Source organism: Moschus berezovskii, chromosome 12 (genome assembly GCF_049115385.1).
Source record: "Moschus berezovskii isolate FMDL1 chromosome 12, NW_MosBer_1.0, whole genome shotgun sequence".
Classification (NCBI taxonomy): Eukaryota; Metazoa; Chordata; class Mammalia; order Artiodactyla; family Moschidae; genus Moschus; species Moschus berezovskii.
The window spans coordinates 30,800,159-30,821,757 of NC_142471.1; the positions used below are offsets into that span (position 1 = coordinate 30,800,159).

Genomic DNA, 21,599 nt, shown 5'->3' on the forward strand with positions numbered 1-21,599 from the left:
GGACTCAAGGGCATGGGCTCTCATAGTTGTGGTACATAGGCTTAGTTTCAGCAAGAACTATTAGATCAGGCTTCAATTTTATTCTGAAGAACAGCAAGTGAAGCTAATCCTCAAAAATGAAGAAACTATAAAGATTTTTATTTAACCCAATATTGTATTGGAAGAAGCAGAAACCAGTGTAATATTTACTTCACAAGTTCTGTGTAATAAAGGACAACTCTGGGGATTATATACACTAGAAGGGGCAGAAATGACAAAGGCTAACAGTAAGAGGAAAGCAGGCAGACGGTACAGACCATCCCCTGGTTGAAGGAGTCTTGTCTTAGAAGAGTCCAGCTCTACATGGAGGCCATCATTATCCCCTAAGAAGCTAAAGCTGTTAGGGATATTGCGAGTCTACATGTCACAGTCCAAAGTCCAGGGATCCAAACAGGGCTGTGAGGCACAGCTAGCTTCTGGGGACACATTCCTCTTCTTGCTTGAGGAAGCTCAAAGAGTAGGAACAGGTTCTTGAAGTGGAGCTGGGACATCAGTATTTTTGATTGATTTTCTAGATCTAAAAGTGGTAGATATCACTATAGAGGGAGAGTACTGCTGACTACATTTATCACTGCTTTAACTTAGAAAAGCTGCTGCCTAGGGAGGCAGATTCTGGGTGTTCAACTTACAGGGAAATGTCCAAGGCTACTGAATTAGCTCAGCAATCTCTGGAAACAGTAGGCATGGCCTCATTTTTGCTACTCACCAATATGTTCACTGGTGCTGCCTTCTTCCTGCATTATCATTATTCTCAAATCAGATGACTCAAAGGACTACAGGATCACTATCTTCCATGGATTCTTCTACAGTGGCACTTAAGGAAAACCCATCACATGAACTCCCTTTGAATAAAATGATGGTTGACTCCTTTATGCAGAAAATAAGCTTCTGGGTTATACTCCCTTAAGAAGTTAGAACAAGAGGCTATTCTTGAACTATCTGGAATTCTATGCTTGAAAAATACTTCATTACAATTAAGTATTCATGCATTTTTTGTCATCAGCAGCTGGTGGTAGTGAGAGGAGCTCTGATCACTTCTTGTTCGGTCTGTGGCTAGAAGGGTGAATCTTAGATACAGGGCTATTAACATAATCAGTCAAGAGAGGAACATTTGGAAGTGTTTTGCTGCAACCTTCACACCTTGTGTGATGATGCCGAGTAAAATGGGATCCCGGCTCAGTTGGTAAAGAATCTGCCTGCAATGTGGGAGACCTGGGTTCGATCCCTGAGTTGGGAAGATCCCCTGGAGAAGGGGAAGGCTGCCCACTCCAGTATTCTCGCATGGAGAATTCCATGGACTGTATACCACAGGGTTGCAAAGAGTCAGACACAACTGAGCGACTTTCATTTTCGGCCTGCTTGAACACTGAGGCATGCCCATCTGAGAATGCTCAATTAATAGTCAAGATAAAAAAATCAACTTGTTGCTTTCATATTTTTATTGACAGTGTAGCCAGAGCTGGAGAAAGGACTTATTGGATTCCATCAAATTAATAAATACAATAATTTAATTGTAAAAGGAAACAGTCTCCTTGGAAGTTTTAGCAGAAGTTACTAGAGGCAAGGGACTCTCGGCATACAATCTGCTGGGATATGGAAGGGTAGCAGAAAAAAGAAAATTAGTCCATATATGGTTGAGATGAGGGATTCTGCAGAAAGAAAAGCAGTACTGATAGCTCTTTTGAGGTATGAACTCTGAAAAGGAAGACATTAAAATAAGAAGCAACTGAACTGGGTAACCAGCCCTATGCAAAGGGAATAAACATTTGGCAGCATCTTAATTTTAGCTGCCAAGCTGATAACTGGTTGTCCTAGAAATTGCAAAACGTGACCTTTCCTATTAGATGAAAGGCAGGCTTGGTGCCGTAGGCAGGCAAAGAATGCTGCTGTGCAGTGGGCTCCCTGTAGCAGCACCAACCACCAGCCCTTGACAGGAGAATGGGGTGAGTGTAAGGGCTATTGTTAGCATAAGGGAAAGGGAATTATAAGTTGAGAAGAACAAAACGAATGGAGTTACAAGGAGAAAACTAATAGCAAGAACAAGCACTTAAGATCTTAACTTTTTCTATTCTTCACATCTAATGAACCAAAATAAGTGGGCAAGGACTTCTAAGTCAGCCAAGTTAAATGATAACTGTGGGCTGACTTGCCAACCATAAAGATCAATACAGGTTTATCAGTGTTCCTGAGGATTTTGTTTCTGCCTCATTATATATGTAATTTCACCTACTTGGTCAGTAGAGTAGATATTTAAGTACTCCAGTGACCGTTTCAACAATAGTTTCAGAGAGGAATCTTTTGACTTGGGTACCACACACTATGTAAAGGGAGTCCCCCTGAAAGCAAAGAATGTAGGCAAATTGAAACCGTTAAGAACAGGAAGAAAAAAAGATAAAAGGTTAAAAAAAAAATTGACAGTATTGAGGCAGGCACATTTTCGTCCTTTAGCTGAACTAGGGCATGAGGGCTTTAGGCTAACTGGTTGTAAGTGGTATTGGACAAGCTTTATAAAACATGAAGATGGCAAAGGTTCACTTAAGTTTCTCTTTTACTATGTTAGTTTGCTCAAAATCTCAAATGCTTGTGCTTGCAATAACTTCCTAAAAGCAGAAGTAATGTTCCCTTTTATTACCTTAAAACATTTGCCCCTTTGATACAAATGACTTTTACTGTGCTAACAGATGAACTAAGTGGCACAAAACTGAGATTGTACTTACTGCAGCAAGGTCACTATAAATCAAAATCAGCTTTACATAAAAATCTTATTTATAAAAAATACAATACCAAGTACAGTGAGAATGGAGCATGGAGCAGCAATGCTCCCTGCCAGGGCCATGTGGAGTGGCTTTTGCTACAGTGCTTGCTTAATGGCACAAGTGAAAAGCTGAATAAGGCAAACACTTGAAGAGGCAGTTTTCTGTAAACTTCTTGGGTGGGAGGAATTATTCCTCTGTTGGGACAGATGACTGGGGATGACTAAGATCAAGTGTGACATTTGGCTCCACTTGATCCATCACATTACAGACTAAGACAGCGTCTGCTGGCTGAGACCGGTTCACTTGTTTTAGGGGAGAGGTTATCACTGTAGACTTCTGCCTTGACTGTTAAAATGTGCAGCCTCTAGCTGGTGCCTTCCAATGGAGGAAATCACCTCTAAAATTCTAAGTGACAAGGTACAAATAAGCTAAGTCATTCAGAAGTTTCCTTAGCTTAAAGTTCCTTAAGAACCCTACATTGATAACTAAGCAACTCTGTTCGTGGTGTGTGGCTTGACACAAATGCTTTAACTAGATATATGTATTCCCACCCAACTGGTACCTAATAGTAATACACTGTGATGACACCTGAAAAACAAATCTTCAGGAGTTCTGGCCTCTTCTCATGTCCTCACTTGGAACTTTCCCGCTTTTGTGACGTATTTGACTCCTTTAAATGGCTTATATTTCTCCCCGTACATGTCCAAGCGGTTTACTTTTAAGCCTGTGTCAAAAAGAAAACGTAAGGAAAGGAACAAATTACAATCCTTGTCACACCAACCAATACAATATTTGCTTGAGAAACAGAGTTTACTATACAGTAAATCTGACATTAGCCAGTGTCCGTTTCAAGATCTGGAAGCAATGTTCCTTCTAGCATTCACAGATTCAAGTACTAGGAGGGTATGATTTTAGTTCACATTCCCATATGGACAAGCAATGTCTTTTAAGGATAATTCTACTTTCTTTGAGTATAAATGATTTCTTTCTTTGTGCCTGAATGAGTGTAGGGGTGAAGGGAAGCTATGTGAAATAAGGTGCTCTCCAAAATCACTCAAAAATCAAGGAGACTGAGAGGCATACTGGAGCTGTTGCTCTTTGTAGACACGGAATGTCAGTTACTCTTCTAAGCTCCTAGCAGCTGACCTCAGCAAAACTCAGTTACCCTTACACACGTCCGATTTCTCCTTACCTGAAATAGCAAGCTGTTGGATCTTGAACTGTATGTTGAGGCTTGGATTCTCTTCCGGCTTGGGTGCCCCAGACTGTAAATTTACCAATCCTTTAAGACTGGGGAGCTTTTGTGGAGTGATTTTCCCCACATCCCACGTTAGTACCTTAAAAAGAAAACAAAAACATTCTGAACTATTTATTTTTTGGAACTATTAAAGACAAATGTTCAAAGACAAGGTTCAAAGACACCATAAGCTTCTGTACAAAATAAAGCACAGTGTCTTAGAATAAGAGACCTGGGATTTCCACTGAGTTTTACCCCTAGGTAGTTCTGTGACTCTGAATGGACAGTGAAAAAAGAAGTAGATGCATTTGTTGAGCATCTGCTTTTGGATATAATACTGTGCTCAGCACTATTCACACGCTGTCTTAAAAGTCTGTGATGTAAAATTTTGTCTAATTTTAACAAACAAACTAAAGCTGGAGTCAGGACGACTTGCTGAAGGTCACACAGTTAGTTAAAGGAAAGGTTGGGATTTGAACCCAAGGCTACCTGGTATCAAACATCCTTTCCACTATGCCATCTTTACTGTTCCTCTCTGGGCTTAAGTTTAGTTTTCTGTAAAATGAGAAGATGGGCCTAGATCGGTGCTTTGAAACTTTCAGTGATGGAACCCTTTGTTCAAATGAAATACCGAGTGAGGAAGCTCAGTAACATGAGAAAGTAAAGCTGTTTCGGCTGAAGCTGGCGTGACGGCATCTGGAGCTCCTGCTTAATCTCTCAGCCCTGTGTGGTCTCTGGGGAGGTTCTTGGACTCCTTAGGACTAGATTAGATGATCTTTAACATTCAATGATTTTATAGTTAAATAAAAAAAGACTTATCATTAACTATGCAGCTCAATGACTCTACTGAGGAAAAGAATCGTATTTTTTTACCCAAGCAGGAAGCAGAGAGAAAAATCATCTTTTATAGTTTCTCTGAAATCACTCTGCTAGCAGCAAATATATGGAGGGTGAGAACGCAACTTTCCTAGTCAGCATCCTCTGTGGAAGAGTATGAAATAATGCTTTTAAATTAAAAAGGAAGAGAAAGGTCTTAACTTCTTAACAATTAATGTTATAATATCTATTAACCATTAATAGATTATTATATGGACATAATGCTTTTCTCTTTTAAAAAAGTTTTTACATCTTCCTCATTGAAGAGTGAGTGAACCTCTGGATTGTCAATGGGTAAGAAAAGGCAGACTCTGAAGGAAGAAGGAATGAATCTCACTTCTCTGTCCATTGACTTGGAAGCAGATGCAGGATTCTCTCCTGTGGCAGAGCACAGCACAGTCTGCATTCTAGGTTGTTAGAGCTTTAATTTCAACCACGATATTAGACCCTTCCCTCTGTCCTCCCATGTCCCCAAATCACAAAATAAGGATTGCAGAAACACTTGCTCACTCTTGATTTTAGGTGGCTGTACCTTGGTAACTGGATCAAATGTATAGCTGCCTTGTGTTGGTGTCAGGTTCATATTCAACACAACTTTTGGCATGTGAACTGTTACTGTGATTCCTTCAATAGTTTTCCCCATATTCTGCTTTGGTCCAATTGTAATATCAAATCTACCACAAGAACTGTTCTCCTTAAAACTGATGCTGTGTTTCACATATACTGGTATTGCCACTAGACTAAAAAGAGAAAGACACAAGCACAAAAAACATACAATTAATAGTGTGAGCTCTAGAGGTGGCATGAAAACCCTAGTATAGAATATCCAATACCTGCAGAATTGCAGGTTCAGTATCTGAACCAGGGCAGCTGAGTACAGCACAGTGTTGTGGAACCACTGTGCTAGAAATTATACAATTTCTGAGCAGTAAGTATACAAATCAAGATATAAAATTACAGCATCAACAACTGGCACAATGAATAAAGATCAATGAATTAAGATCCCAGAGAAAGATAATTTAGAATTGCACAAACTAAATATATCAGTTTCTCTGTTGTGAGAGCCAAGAAAACATTCCTCTGCTTTTAAGTTCTGTTTTGATATTGTCCTGATGTTTTCAAGGGACAAACCAGCTACAACTCATGAGGCTAAATAATTCATTTAAACCTCAGTGCAGAGAAGAGTGACTTCAAGCCAGTTAGTTGAGGGATGTCCTGGAGAGCTACAGGTAAGTCTGTCTCCTTCTATCAGCCATGATGTCCACAGATCATAGTAAAATTATGGCATGGGTTCATGGTTTCATCCAGGTTATTCATGGTCCCAAATCTTGCTCTCAGGTATATATTTACTATTACTCTATACTCTTAAGATTCAAAGTATACTAATTATATTTTCCACATGTATTTTCACCAGTTCGTTCTGGGTCTCCTGGTGAGCAATGGCTAAAGGGAGCAATGGTGAATTCAAGTAACTAACTGTTAGAATGAAACAGGGAAAAAGTGAGTTCTACACAGCACACTGATAGATGACAGGAGATTGTGGTTGATGCAACAACATACTTCTGTGAGCTGACACGGTATGATATGAGTCGGAAGTTTCCATCTGGAGGAATAAATGACAAAACTCTTTCAGATTCCCAACGCTTGAATCGAATGCAGGGGTGGAAGCTGACATCATCTAGAAGCCTTGGATTCTGCCAGGGAAAAGAGAAAGACAACCATATTCATAAAGTATAATGAATATGGCAACTCTAGTCAGATATATTATGAGATCTGAGAAATATGCTTCCTTATGATAAAGCAGTCATGTAAGTTTATTATCATGACCATATCAACACGGTCTTATCGTTTCACAATGCTTTCAAGTGTACAAATATTTTATATACATTATTACTTGAATTTCAATAATTCAATTCCAGTAATTCCCATGAGGTAGAAAATGGGAGTGGTTTCATTTCCACCTCATAGATGAAAAAAACTGAGGTTCAAAGAAAGCTCAAGGTCAGGACAAGTTAGAGGCAGAGACAGCATCAGAGCTGTTCTCTTAATAGTTCTCAGTAGCATAGCATGCTGAATCTAAAATGATGAAAAGATCAATGCCTTTTCAATTCAACAAAGCATATAACAATTCAGTAAAAGCAGCACCACAGATCTGCAGAAGCCAGTCAGTCATTTAAGCTACTTCTAACATACTCAGAGGCCAAGCCCTCTCCGCAGCCTATCCATAAAGGCAGTGCTCATCATGTAAGCTACTGTCTTTGGAAGCTGTGCTAGGAATATTTCTTACATAATCCACTGTGATCTTAAAGAAATATGTATCAGTATTTATCATTTCATTTAGTACTTCACATATATTAGGCATGAAGGAGTTACAAAACAGAACAAAACTTACCATGAAAGAAAGGGAAAGGTCAGGCATTCCAGAGAGCTTAATACAAGCATCAATGACCCCCTGAATTTCTGCAAAGACTGTAGATCCTAAAGGAATAATAAAGGTATCACTGGAATATGCATGTATTCTAGTAAAATAGCTCTACTTTGCTAGAGCTATCACTATATCTGAAGTAATGGAGATATCTCCCAGGTGTCAGACATACTGAAGCTTTGCACATCTATTAAAAGGTTAGTGGACAGAGGATCCATTACACCAGTTCAGACAACTTCTTTACTGAGTGCCATGGCCTGTTCCTATCTCTGGTTGGAATATGATGCTTCTAAGGAAAATCAAACCCATCCTTATCTTTATATAGTCAGCCTTGTAAGACTGCTGGATGTGAAGTTAAAATATTTTTTCCACCGATTTTTAAAATTAAAAAAAAAATTATTCAATTTTTAAAGGTTACTTTCCATTTACAGTTATTACAAAACATTGGCTATATTCCCTGTGTTTTACAGTATACTTGTGAGCTTATCTTACCCCCAACTGATTGTACCTCCTACTCTCCCACCTGTTTATTGCCCCACTCCACAGTGGTAGATACTAATCTGTTCTTTGTATCTGTGAGTCTGCTTTTTTTTGTTAAATTCATTTGTTTGTTGTATTTTTTTTTTTAGATTCCACATATAAGTGATATATAGTATTTATCTTTCTTTATCTAGCTTATTTCATTTAGCATAATGTTCTTCAAGTTCATCCATGTTGTGCAAATGGCAAAATTTCATTGTTTTTTATGCTGAGTAATTTTCCATTGTGTATATATACACATCTTCTTTATTCATTTATCTGTGGATGAACACTTAAGCTACTTCCACATCTTGGCAACTGTAAATAATGTTGGTTTGAACATTTTTTTTTTTTTGAAGTTCAAATATTTTAAATAAAATTAGCCAAGTTTCTAATGAAATGTTAAGTTGGAACCATTATTCTTTAACAGTACAGCAACTATTCCATACAATGGAATTTCTATAATAAAAATGAAACTCACTATAGAGATAGTGTCTGTAATTCACAATAAGTCATTTTCACATACCAACTAGCTGTGTGACCTTTAACAGATTATTTAACTCTTCTAAGTCTCAGTTTCCCCATATATAACATGTGAGAGTTGGACTAGATATTTTTAGTAAAATATTCTCATACAGTACTGTTCTTCAGTCTGGGGTCTTTACTAGAAGGGCTGCACATAAAGTGGTTGTAAAAAGTATGGTGCACAGTAGATATACATTACATATTAGGCTGGATAAATGGCAAGATAAAGGAATATACGATAATTGGCTTAAAGTAAGGTGGCATAAGATCTGATTTACAAACGTTTGGCATTTCTCAACTAGTGGTTATGAAAATTGTATGTAACCTCTGGGCAAAAAATAAACAGATTTGAAAACGAATGCCTTTCCGGTAAATGATACTGCCAAGGGATATCAGTTTTCTGTTCAGCTTATGTCATCTGAATGGTTTTTCTCCGATAAGACAATATGCACACAATTACCTGATTTATCTATAATTGCATCTATTTCTTCAACAACATCAAAATAGGCTTCATTGTTTGTGTACTTTACCCCTGCGCGGCGCCATGGAATGTTGGACAGCTGCCCAGTGGGGAGTGTGTCCCCAACATTACTACTGCCTAGAAATCAGAAAAATAGAAAGCAAAGCTAACATATAAAATGGTCACCATGGAAAAGCTATTAGCAGAAAAAAAACCTCAAATAGTTTAGCTGCTTCTTCAGTGTTTGGGTTTTTCTCCACTGAAGTTGTAAATGGTTTATAGAACTGTCAGAGACATATCCATACCAACATGATCAAATTTCTAGGAGACAGAAATAGGCCACACGGTCCTGTGTTGGTCTGCCAAACCAGGTTAAATTCATTTACTTATCTTTTGCTTCCTGTGTGTTACAGTAACCTAACCTAATTCCAGTGGCTTAACAACAGAATGTCCTCCTGCTGCCACTAATGAAAACAGGCTAGATGTTTCAAAACCCTTTGCTGATTAAATGTTTGCACTGAGAATACAGAGTGATAAGTAGGCCATTTGGTATTCAGCTTAAATTATACATGAGATGCTGCCAAACAGTTCTCTCATGTGGAGAGTAACTGGATGTGGAGTAACTGGATGTAGAACATATTCTGGCCTTTTAACATTTTAAGGTCAGCTCATCCATATGGCATACCCATATGTGATATGGAAAATAGTCAAAATCTGGCTAATTTCCGGGTAAACTGACATACGTCTTAAAATAAGTATGGTTGTCCAAAACATATACCCTTGAGCTGTGACACTTTAACATGCTGGTTAATTTACATTTCCAATTCAAAAGTAGTACATGTTTAACAACAACAATGACATGTGAAAAATTAAGAAAAGTAGCTAAAAACTATCTTCCTATGACAAAAATATAGCTACTATTAACTTTTGGTATATATATTTCTTCAAACATTTCCCTCTGGAGAAGGTAATGGCAACCCACTCCAGTGTTCTTGCCTGGAAAATTCCACGGACAGAGGAGCCTGGGGCCTGGCGGGTTACAGTCCATGGGTCGCAGAGAATGAGACATGACTTAGTCACACACACAGACACACACACACTCTCCCTCAGAGCAGGTTGCATCTATTATTTTTCTTCTATTTTGCTAATTTTGCTTTCTTTCTGATTTCACTTTAAAACATAGAGTTGACCTGTGAACAACACAGGCTTTAGGGGTGCTGATTCCTATGCAGATGAAAATCTATATATGATTTTATTTGGCCTTCTCAAAACGTGGTTCTGCATTAACGGACTCAACCAACTGCGTGGACTGTGTAGTACTGTAACATGTATTTATTGAAAAAAATCTGGATTTAAGTGGACTCTCGCAGTTCAAACCCATGTTTGGCTGTAGTTGCTGTCCAATCACACATACAACTTTGTAGTGTGATTATGGCCGATGATCCTGTCTCCAAACTGCTGCTTTCCAGAATTTTCTAAAAACACTGCTTTAATCTTCCTTCTCAAAACCTTGAAATGCTATCCCACTGGTTTTATGATAAAAGCTAAATATTGAGCCTAGTATTCAAGGACTTCCTCAACTTAACTTTTTATCTCATGACTCAACTGAAAAACAGCTCTGCTTTTATTAAACAGGTTAACACAATTCAAGATTTTTCCACTGTGTTTTTTCAAGATTCAAGATTTCTCAAATTTTCAAGATTTTTTCAAATTTTTCAAGATTTTTCAAGATTCAAGATTTTTCAAATTTTCAAAATTCAAGATTTTTCCACTGTGTTTTTTCTCATATGGCTCTGTCTATGAAGAATGTTCTTATTCCTCCCTCCCTTCCTAAATTCTTTTGATTCTCCAGGTCCCTGTCCTAGGGCCACCCACTACAGTGCAAGAGAGATTACTTCACCCAGTGAACCACTCTCTTGATCTTTACTGTGTATTATAAACTTTAGAATTTTTTTTGTGGGGATATTTATTTATAATTATGGGCAACTTGCTACGGTTGTGTGCTTTTTTTTTTTTCTTTCTTGGCAGTGCTGCATAGCTTGTGGGATCTTAGTTCTCCAACCAGGGAATGAACCCAGGTCCCAGCAGCGAAAGCACCAAGCCCTAACCACTGGCCCACCACGGTATTCCACACCCCCTCTTTTTGTCATTTAATAGCACATGATGTGTACCCTCTAATGTCACAACGTTGACTATAAAGTTATGGAATTGTTTTTCAGAATCTTACACTGTTTTTATATGTTTTAATTTTTTCCCCTCAGTTTTTCATCTAGAGTTTACGTTTTAGGAGCTCATCTTATCTCATCTTATCTTTCCTTAAATTTCTCCTGACACTTATTCTTGAGGATGAGAATGAATAATGGAAAGATCACTTTCTTATAGACCTTGCTTACCCATTTTTTAGGTCAGTGCACTTGGAAAGGAGTCTGTAATGGTGGACAGTATACATGGAGTATATATGGAGTATATACATGGAGTGGCATGTAACAGTTCATAGAAATTTTTCTCTAGAAGACTTTGATACTTTCAAAAGAGTATCGTCATCTGAATAGCTCTAATTTCTAGCTATACTTTAAGAATTAAAGCAAAATTAGAAGTTTGCAACACAAGTACAAGGCCCATAATGCATGAAATCTCACAAAAATTTTCTCTCTTTAATACATCTTTTATATGTATAAAATAAAGACTTGAAGGCGGTAATGCTCTATGGTGCAGAGTCTTAAACTTTCTATACTCTAGTAATTGTGCAATATGCAGCGGTAAAGAATCCTCCTGCCAATGCAGGAGATGCAGGCATCATGGGTTCAATTCCTGGGTCGGGAAGATCCCCTGGAGCAGGAAATGGCAACCTAGTCCACTATTCTTGCTTGGTAAATCCCATGGACTGAGGCTGCAAAGAGTTGGATGCGACTTAGTGACTGACACAGGGTAATGCCAGTTTTAAAATACTACTTTTTAAACTTTTTGTTTTTTCCCCAGCTTTACTGAGATATAATTGACATATAATACTGTATTAGTTTAAGGTATATAACATAATTATTTGATATATATATATTACAAAGTGATTACTACAATAGTTAACAGCAGCCACTACACTGGCTTATGGTTAACTGGGATAATTTATTCAGTATTAAACAACAGCAATAATATTGCTGTAGTCTTGAAGCAAAACTTATAACAAGAGTAATAACCAAAAACTCTATCATTTAAGATATAGGCTCTTTTCATGAAAAGAAATATACTGATATATCCATTTTAACATTACCACTAACTCTAATTCTGGCCAAAATGGATTATCTTAATAATCTGCCAGATCACAAGCAAAAATGAATTGTTCATGAAGCTTTAATGGCTCAGTTCCTAATAAGACTGTTTTACCTTACCTGTAATAGAGTTGACGACAGAACGCAGAATTGTTGGTGGTTTAATCAATTCTTTCAAGATGTTAGATTCAGTAGCCAGTGGAAATCCATTGTCCAACATTTCTTCCAAGAGCTCATATACTATGACCACATTATCCTTAATTGCAGCCTCTGAACACTCACCAAAGTAGTCCTAATAAAATATACATAGTACAATGGAAGGTGTGAAAAAGGTTTGCTAAATATTTTTTATTGTTATAAAGGGTATATTTACAGTAGCATAATTCACTGTTTTAAGATGTTGAAAATATGTAAATCAGAGGGAAAAAAGCCCTCTATAATTCTATATACTATTTCTCAATATTTGTTTGATATTTTTAGATTGAACTGAATTCCTACTAAAAATTATGCCAGAAAGTACACTGAAATGTTAAAACAGAGTAAGAACTATAAACTTCATTTTCCCTGATTAGGTACTCCAAAAAACACAGATCAATTTTAAACTAATGGTACATTAAGCGAGACAAGAAAAAAATAAAATGTAAGTAATGCAAGATTTCATAACCTATAAAAATGGCACCTTTGGTGTCATTCAAAGAATTGCATGTGGAGGGCACTATTATTTCCTGATGACATAATTTATAATACATTAAAAAAAATACAGTTTCCATGACCATGAGATTGTTCTATTCTCTTAAAACAGGAGCAGCCATGTGTACTACTTGTATGCCCTATTAAAAAGGTTTACGTTTTATGAACTTATGCTTAGTTGGAAAGAAGAGGGACAGAGAGACAGGGAAACAGACTGTACATCAAAATTAAAGAATATAATTATGTCCCACCTCCAACTAACTTGAATAATCCAAATTCAAAAGACCTGATGAATAACCAACCTGAAAAGTGTCAGCAACTCGATGCAGGAACTCAATTACAAAGAGAGGTGGAACTTCAGTCTGTATGACAGAGACAAAGAAGAGCTTATCCCGGTAGATACTGATGAGGTAGTGGTGAGGTGTTGAAATAACAGGTGGTACATTTTCAACATCAGCAGCTTTCTCTTGAGCTTCAAAGAAATAATCACAGACAGACTGGCTCACGACGCTCTTCCAGTGCTTCTCTAGAAATATGTCACCGGAACAGTTTATGAGAAACAGACTGTGGATCATTTTCTGTGGGAAGAAAAATGTTTAAATCTAGTATATATCAAAGAAAAGTATCCTTGGATTATCTGGACACCAAAACAAGACAAAGGTAATACAAGAAATTATAGACCAACATCTGTAAACAGATGTAAAAATTTTCAATAAAATACTAGCAAACTGAATCTAGCAACATATAAAAATGATTATAATCCTGACCAAGTGGGATTTATTCAAGAATGCAAGGTTGGTTCAACATATGAAAATCAATCAATATACAATTCTCATAAAAGACAAAAATACAATTATTTTAAAAGGTGCTGAATATCATTTGACAAAATCCAACCACCTTTGTGATAAAAACATTTAAAATAGCAACAGAAAGAAACTTCCTCAGTCTGATAATGAGCATCTGTGAAAATCCTACAGCTACCATTTAATGCTTAAAGACCAAAAGCTTTCCCTTAATATAAAGAACAAACAATACTCCATTTTCACTACTTCTTTTCAACATGGTACTGGAGGTTCTAGCCATGACAATTAAGCGAGAAAATGAAACACTGCAGCTATGTGCGAAAATAGTGTTGAGTTCTTCCAAAAGTTAAAGACAGAGTTACCAAATGACCCTACAATTCTACTCCTTTATACTCAAGAAAACTGGAAACATATGTCCATATAAAAACTTGTACACAAATGGTTGTAGCAACATTAATTATAACAGCCAAAGAGTGGAAATAATTCAAATGTATATCAATTGATGAATGGATTCATTAACCAATTAATGGATAATACTGATAAATATCCAAAATAAAATATTATTTAGCCATAAAAAACAGTGAAGTACCAGTACATGCTACAACAGAATGGATCTTTAAACATTATGCTCCGTTCCGTTCCATCGCTCAGTCGTGTCCAACTCTTTGTGACCCCGTGGACTGTAGCCTACCAGGCTTCTCCGTCCATGGGATTCTCCAGGCAAGAATACTGGAGTGGGTTACCATTTCCTTCTCCAGGGGATGTTCCCGACCCAGGGATCGAACCCAGGTCTCCCGCATTGGAGGCAGACGCTTTAACCTCTGAGCCACCAGGGAAGCCCAAACATTATGCTAACCAGATACAAAAGATCACAGATTGTATGATTCCATTTGTATGAAATGTCTAGAACAGGCAAATCTATAGAGACAGAAAGCAGATTAGCCGTTGCCAGGGGCTGGGTAGAGGGAGAAGAATGGGGAATTACTGGTTTTGCATTTCTTTTTGAGGTGATAAAAATCTTCTGGAATTAGAAACGATGGTTGCACAACTTTGTGACTATATTAAAAACTACTAAACTTCACATTTTTAGAATACTGTGCAGTTTAGTTTTTAGTATTAAAAAGAGGTAAGTTTTAATTTAAATTATTTCAATTAACACAAAGTATTCTTTAATAGTCTGCAACACACAAATCTACCCCCAGGTGGATTAACAGAAATATGTACAAATGTACACAAAAACATGCATAAAAATATGCTGTAGTAGTGAAGACTATTGCTAGTTATTAATAGTAAATGGAAAAATAAAAACAAATATGGACAAAGCTTACAATACTGAACAAAACCAGACACAAAAGGATACATGCAGTATGATTCTATTAAGTTCTAGAACAGACAAAACTAACCTATAGTTAAGAGAAATCAAATGGTTTCTATTATGAAGGAGAATGGGGGTGGTGACTTACGTGAGGCATAGGATTGACCTTCTAAGGTAGTGGTAATGTTTTATTTCTCGATCTAGATGATGGTTACAAGTTGTGTTTTCTTGGGTTTTATGTTAACAGCTTGAATACTTTTCTGAGTGTTAGTTATACTTCAAATAAAGAGTTTATTGTCCTTGTAATGTGGGAGACAGTGGACAAATATCTAATTACGTTAACTTGCTCCTTTCTTTTATATGAATAATATCAGTATCAGTAACTTAGTCTAGAGGTTCATTCATTCAAAATTACAATGCTGAATGATAAATGAAGCCTAAGGAGAAAGAATGTAAAATCTATGAATATAGTTTCTAAGCATGAAGACAAACTGCAAAGAGGAAAGAAGAGTTTCCAGAATGAATTCAATTCTATTGACAGGGAAAACGATGATAACCTGACCAGTTCTTTTCAGAGGAAGTCATTTACTTAACGAAAGCAGTTGACATTTAAAGACTATCTGATGATTTCCTCTTTCCATTTGGTGCATGTTCAATAGTTATTAATTTAAATAATACTAATTAGTAAGATGTGCTTTAGTAATTATTGCATTAATAAATATGGGTGCTGTTAATAGTTCAGGCTTCCTGTTTATTAGAGAAAATGTTTCTTTGTTCAAAGGCATCTCTACTTAGCCAAGTAGTCAACCTTGATTGAGTTGGCAGCAATAAACCCTAACAGCTAAGGCTTTGGACCTACTAAATTTTTCCAGATTAATACCCACACTCAGTCACCAAGTCATGCCTGACTCTTTGCAACCCAATGGACTATAGCCTGTCAGTCTCCTCAATCCACGGGGTTTCCCAGGCAAGAATACTGGAGTGGGTAGCCATTTCCAGATAAATATCTGGAACCTGCTAAATTTTTCCACTTTATCTAGTCAGATGCCTTGTTTAATAAGTTTGCTTTGTGTCAGTTTCCATTTGAGTGTTAAAATAGCACCACTGGAATACAGAGACTTGCTATTGAGAACCTGCTGACTTTTAACTATTACCTCACCTTTTGTGGAATAAAATTTTCATCTGAAATATAAAGTACGGATTAAAGTGGAACTTTTGTAATCAACTCAATGAGACCCACATTTGAGCACTTCAGGTGAGCCATCTATGGAATACAGCACCTTTCACAATAACTAATTTTCAGCTTCAAAGTGTTTTATTCATTAAAGATAAATGAATTAATAATATCTAAAACTGAATACTTACGGTGGGCCAGGCACTATCCTAAGCACTTTACTTACATTATCTTCTTTAATCCTCATAAACAATGCTATAAACACTTATCCCCATTTTGCGGATTAGACAAGAATGTCTTGGAATGATAAGTCAATTATCTAAGGTCATACAGTAAGTATCAGAGCTAGGATTCAAACCCACATCCAGTTGAATCTTGAGCTCCTGTTCTTACTTGCCTCTTAGAAGCTAATTATCATGAACAGATTCTAAAGCAGTAGTGTCCAGTAGTATTTACTGTAATGATGGCCATGTTCTCTATCTCTGCTGTCCAATATAGTAGCCACTAGTCACATGTGAACACTTGAAATGTGGCCAATGCAACTGATGTACTGAAGTTTCAATGTTAATTAAATTTAAATAACTACATGGAGCTAATGGTTATCATATTGGGCTGGACAGCAAATGTGTTATTTGAACTTAAAATTTAAGAGAATGAGTTGAAGGATATGTTTCTTGTTTAGTCAGAAGCCAAATGTATTCTAATAAATTACGTAGAGCAGAAATTATGTTTGAGAGAGCTGACATACTTATCTTCACCTATTTATCCTAAAGAAAGTATAGTTTGCATGGATCTTCGGTACTTTACTGGCACAATATACCCTAAAAAGGCTGCTTGTTCTTGAATAAGTGATTTCACAGTTTCTTTATTCGAAGGGCCAGATTCCTCCTTGTCTTAAGCTGGTGAAAAATTCTTTCCAGGAAAAGTTTCCACCGAAGTTGTTTTTATTGGCACCATTCAGGTCTCAGATGAATAGAGTAAGTCAAACCACCATTTGGATTTACTGCTGTTGTCCTTAGTGCTGAGATGAAAGCATAGTACTTGCAGCTTTCAACAGTGCGCAGCTTTAAAACCTATCTTAACCTTCTATTACAGGGAAAGAGAGCTTATTTCTTCTATCCATATTAAGACCAAGGGCCTAGTGCAAAAAACAAATACTACATGCAGCTGTGTAAATTAAGTTGTTTCTTTAGCTACTTATCCTTTGAGTAGCCGCACTTACTTCTTCCATTATTTTAATAAACTTTCTGGGAAAGCTACCACAGCTATATCATTTTGTTCCTAGTGACTGCAGAGTCAGAAAACAGAATTCTCCCAGCTTATATTAAAACCACTTAAGAAACTTGTGTTTAGAGGCATTTCCATCAGAGCTTCAATTGCAGCTTAAATATTTCATAAACCCTCTTTACTGAATGTTGAACACACGGACCCTGATAATTCACAAACAATGCAATCACAATAGTCAAAATACCCCTGGAAGAGAGTGACTAAAAAAGAAAATGTATTCCTTCTGTATATAACAGAATGGAGGCACAGAAGGGCGTATATCTAAGGTGAGAGAATGAAACCAGAAAATATTTTAGTCATTCTGATTTTTAACCAATATTTTGACCATGGTTCATTCAACAAAGTTTTGGATTTCTATATTAAGCAATGGGGATATAAGTTGAACAAAATAGAGTCTCTGAACTCAAGGCATTTAGAGTTCAGCAAAGAAGGCAAACAATTTAATACAGTAAGATAACAGGGCAAACAATTTAATATAGTAAGATAACAGATAAATACAGTGTGCTATTAAAATCCACAAGGCTTCAAGGTGAGAAAGAACATATGATAAAGAAATCCAGTACAAATTTAGCAACTTCAGAAGGTGGATGGAGGTGGTGAGATAAAAATGGAGAAAAGCAGATATTGGTTCACTCTGTTCCCAGTGCAATGCAAAAAGTCATTTTTTAAATGGTTTTATGCAGGGGATTCATGCAATCCAATTTACAGTTTTAAGAGAGATTGCACTATGGAAACTGGATAATTGGGCAATTGAATATTGTGCCATTAGCTGAGAGATGACTTATGTGGTGGCCTACACTAGAGTGCTGACAATACAGATGATGCAAAATGAAAACGTAAGAGAAACATTTAGGGTTGAGAAAAGTTTTGGGGGTAGACGGGGCAGCAGACATGAGAGGGAAAAGGAGGAATTTAGTTCTGGTCCTATATAATCTGACCCAATTCTGGATATATTTGACCCCAATGGATATATTCAAAACACCACTGTATACAGAGGTCTGGTGCTTCAGAGGGAAGCCAAACTGGAGATAGATTTGTGAGTACTGTAACTATGATTTTTTATTAATAGAAATTATAACAAAAGGAGACTGAAATTGCAGAGAGAACATGCCTAGTAGAAGAGAACCTATAGGAGAGCTTCAACATCTGAGAAGCACATGGGTCAAGTCGGCCTACAGAGTGAGAAAATGTGGCTGAAGATAGATCAGAAAAGCGGGCAGAGTTTTTAGTAACTAGAGTATGTCAGTCAGTGTGTTTCCAGAACAATGGCGTGGTAAACATTTTAAATGGCACAAAGAGGTCAAGCTATAGGAAAAACTTAAAATATCTGTTATTTTACAGTGTTCCTCAACTTTCTTTTCATTATTGCATCTGAAGAGGCCTTTTCAGAGCCCCATTCATTCATACCCCTCCTCCATAAAATTATTAAAATCACAGAATATTTCTGTATACCTCTTTACGTACCATAAATATCTGTGCTTTATACATAAAAAGTATGATTTTTTTCCCCCTCATAAGAAGTAAATTTTGTCCCTGATGAGAATGTACAGTTTAGAGGCTATTGGTGATCTCAGTGAAAGAAGTTTCATTGTAGCTCAGTGGAATGGTGGCAAAAAGATATACTACAGTGGGCTGAGAAGGACATAGCAAGAAGTGGAAAAAACAGATAAGGAGAGTAGATGATACAGTCAAGAACTATAGCTGTGAAGGAGAGAAAAAGGCAAGAAAATAAAGGGGAATAGTTCATAAAGTTAAGGAAGGATATTTTTAAATGCTGAAGGAAAAATGGGAGGAGAAAGGAGGCTGATGATGTAGGAGAGAAGGAATAAGTTAAAAAAAAAAAAAAAGAAAAAGAGGACTCTGAGAAGGCAGGGGAGGATGGCACTGGGAAACTCAGTGAAAGCATGTGTCTTTCCTAAGGAGCAGGGGCACTTTTCCCTCTTTAAACAGAAGGAAAGCAGATTTGTATACCTGGTTGCAAGATGATGGCTTCTATTTTCTCTGTGCAAAAGGAGAGAAGGTCATTTGCTGAGAAAGTGAATATCTCCTCTCTAGAAATACCATTTGTTATGTGTGAATTAAAATATTACTAAGCTACTTAAATATATCTAGTCTGCAGGGAACTCCAATAGTCTATTATGTTGATTGTTTAGAAACCTTGTAAAATCCTAAGATTCAGTAAGAAAAGCTAACCTTGTTGCCAAGAATGCTTCCCAACTAAAGGTATATTAGGATTCCGGTAATTTTCCTCTCATCTCAATCCTCTACTTTTCCTATGGTTCAATTGAAAGTGTCCTCTGTCCTTTCCAACATTAATCCTTTCACCTCTAATTCTGATCCCATCCCCTCTCCTCTCTTCCAAGGTCTTGCTTCTTCTTTCTTGAGTCTTTATTCTTATAGTTACTTGCTCATAAAGTGCCTTGTATCCTTTAAAGCAAACAAACCCCAAACCTTTTAGGGAGCTTGCAAACAATTTTTCTCTTCATGCTCCACATGAAGAAGCATTAGTCTACACCTGCAGTCTCTCCTCTCAATAACTGACTCTTATTAAAGCAGTTCTTGCAAATGACTCAATGACTTCTTAATCATCAATTCCAACAACCTATTCTCAAACTTCAACTTCCTCCTTTGATCCTTGCAGCATTTCATGCCACCGTTAAGTGTCCGCCAAACAAATACTTCTTAACAAATTATATGAAACTTCATCTGTTTTGGTCCTCACCTGTAAAGTTTCTTTCCGGTTTGCTTATCAGACTGTTGTTTTTTTTTTCTTTAACCTTTCATCTCCATCTAAACTACTGTCTCAAAGTGGATATAACCCAAGTCCTACAACATTCCTCCTTCTCATGTGTTGCTGTTTAGTCGCTAAGTCGTGTCCGACTCTTTTGCGACCTCATGGAACTGTAGCCCACCAGGCTCCTCTGTCCATGTGATTTCTCGGGCAAGAATAATGGTGGGTTGCCATTTCTTCCTGACCCAGGGATCAAACCCGGGTCTCCTGCATTGGCAGGCAGATTCTTTACCACTGAGCCACTTGGGCAACCCTTCTCATGTGAACTACTAATTTGAAACAAGTATCAACAGCTCTTCCCTGTAGCTCAAAGGGTTAAGGGTTCTGCAATGCAGGAGACCACGGTTCGATTCCTGGGTCAGAAAGATCCTCTGGAGAAGGGAATGGCAATCCACTCCAGTATTCTTGCCTGGAAAATCCCATGGACAGAGGAGACTGGCGGACTACAGCCCATGGGGTCGCAGAGTCGGACACGACTGAGAAACTAACACTACTACTACACTATCAACTTCTTAATCAAGCTCCAACTTCAAAGCCAACCAACCACATCTCTCACAATTTTTTCCACGCCCACTGTCACCTCCTCAGTTTAGATTCCTATTAACTCGTTTTTGAAGAACTGCAACACCCTCCTCACCGTATTCCCCGAGGCTCATCCAGGTGCCACCCTCTAACAGGACGCCCGCTCGCGTCAGTTAGGGGTTTTGTCCTCCAAAGCAGAAGCCTGGGTTGAGGTCCGAGTTGTCGGTACTCCAGCTCTCCGTGCGTGCAAAGACCTTTTTCCCGCGCCGAAGCACGACGAACGACCCCAGTGGGCCCGAACCTCTTGAGCTTGAGGCCTGAGAACACTGGGTTGTAGATGCACCGTTCCCTTCCGGCCTAGCTGGCAAGAAAGACCGGAAGGCCGGCAGGAAGGCGCGGCTCCGGTCCACAGCACCAGAGGCGCTTCCACACCCCAGGCTGGAAGCCGGAGCTCTAGCTAGTCAGTCTACTTCCCAGCTTTCGTGAGGTGCCCCGTCCTTAGACCACCCCCCTCCCCCGCCCCTCACACTCACCCCGGCTCCTGGGCCCGTCAGTGATTAGACGCGGGGTCCTCTCCGAACCGAGGCTGAGGAGGCTGAGAAAGCCGTGAGGACCCTGCAGTTGGGATGCCCAGTAGATTGCCTGACTAACAGCATCAATATAACCAATAGTATTGAGAAGAGTAATCGAGCGGGAAGACGCTGAATGAGAAGAAACACGTCTTTTGAATCTTAGGATATCATCTTCTGAATCACCCAAGTCTAGAAGAATGGGAGCTTCCACCTCTTCTGGACTCAGGCGCTCATCGGCAGCCTAAACTAGTCTCGGGTGTCCCTGAAGTCGAGCGCGCGGGGTCTGGGAGAGCTGTGTGCCAGCCAATGAGTAAGGCCAAGAGGCAGGGCCAAAAGACGGGCTGG

The 21,599-nt window shown here is 38.0% G+C and overlaps 1 protein-coding gene across 3 annotated transcripts; it reads right to left on the minus strand.

Moving 5' to 3' along the window:
* Nucleotides 1-1,468: 1,468 nt before the first annotated feature.
* AP3M1 (adaptor related protein complex 3 subunit mu 1) lies at nucleotides 1,469-21,520 on the minus strand. Of its 3 annotated transcripts, none has more exons than XM_055425400.2 (10): nucleotides 21,216-21,520; nucleotides 20,798-20,999; nucleotides 13,093-13,316; nucleotides 12,221-12,392; nucleotides 8,838-8,975; nucleotides 7,301-7,386; nucleotides 6,469-6,602; nucleotides 5,441-5,648; nucleotides 3,988-4,132; nucleotides 1,469-3,519 (listed from the first exon to the last, which is right to left on the minus strand). In XM_055425400.2, exons 2-10 carry the CDS (start codon nucleotides 20,814-20,816, stop codon nucleotides 3,419-3,421), a joined length of 1,227 nt encoding a protein of 408 aa, XP_055281375.1. In that variant the 5' UTR covers nucleotides 20,817-20,999; nucleotides 21,216-21,520; the 3' UTR covers nucleotides 1,469-3,418. The 3 variants fall into 3 exon arrangements, with proteins under 3 accessions (XP_055281375.1, XP_055281374.1, XP_055281373.1); XM_055425399.2 differs by having other exon boundaries at nucleotides 13,093-13,368; nucleotides 21,216-21,518; XM_055425398.2 differs by lacking the exon at nucleotides 20,798-20,999 and having other exon boundaries at nucleotides 13,093-13,368; nucleotides 21,216-21,519.
* Nucleotides 21,521-21,599: the final 79 nt, after the last annotated feature.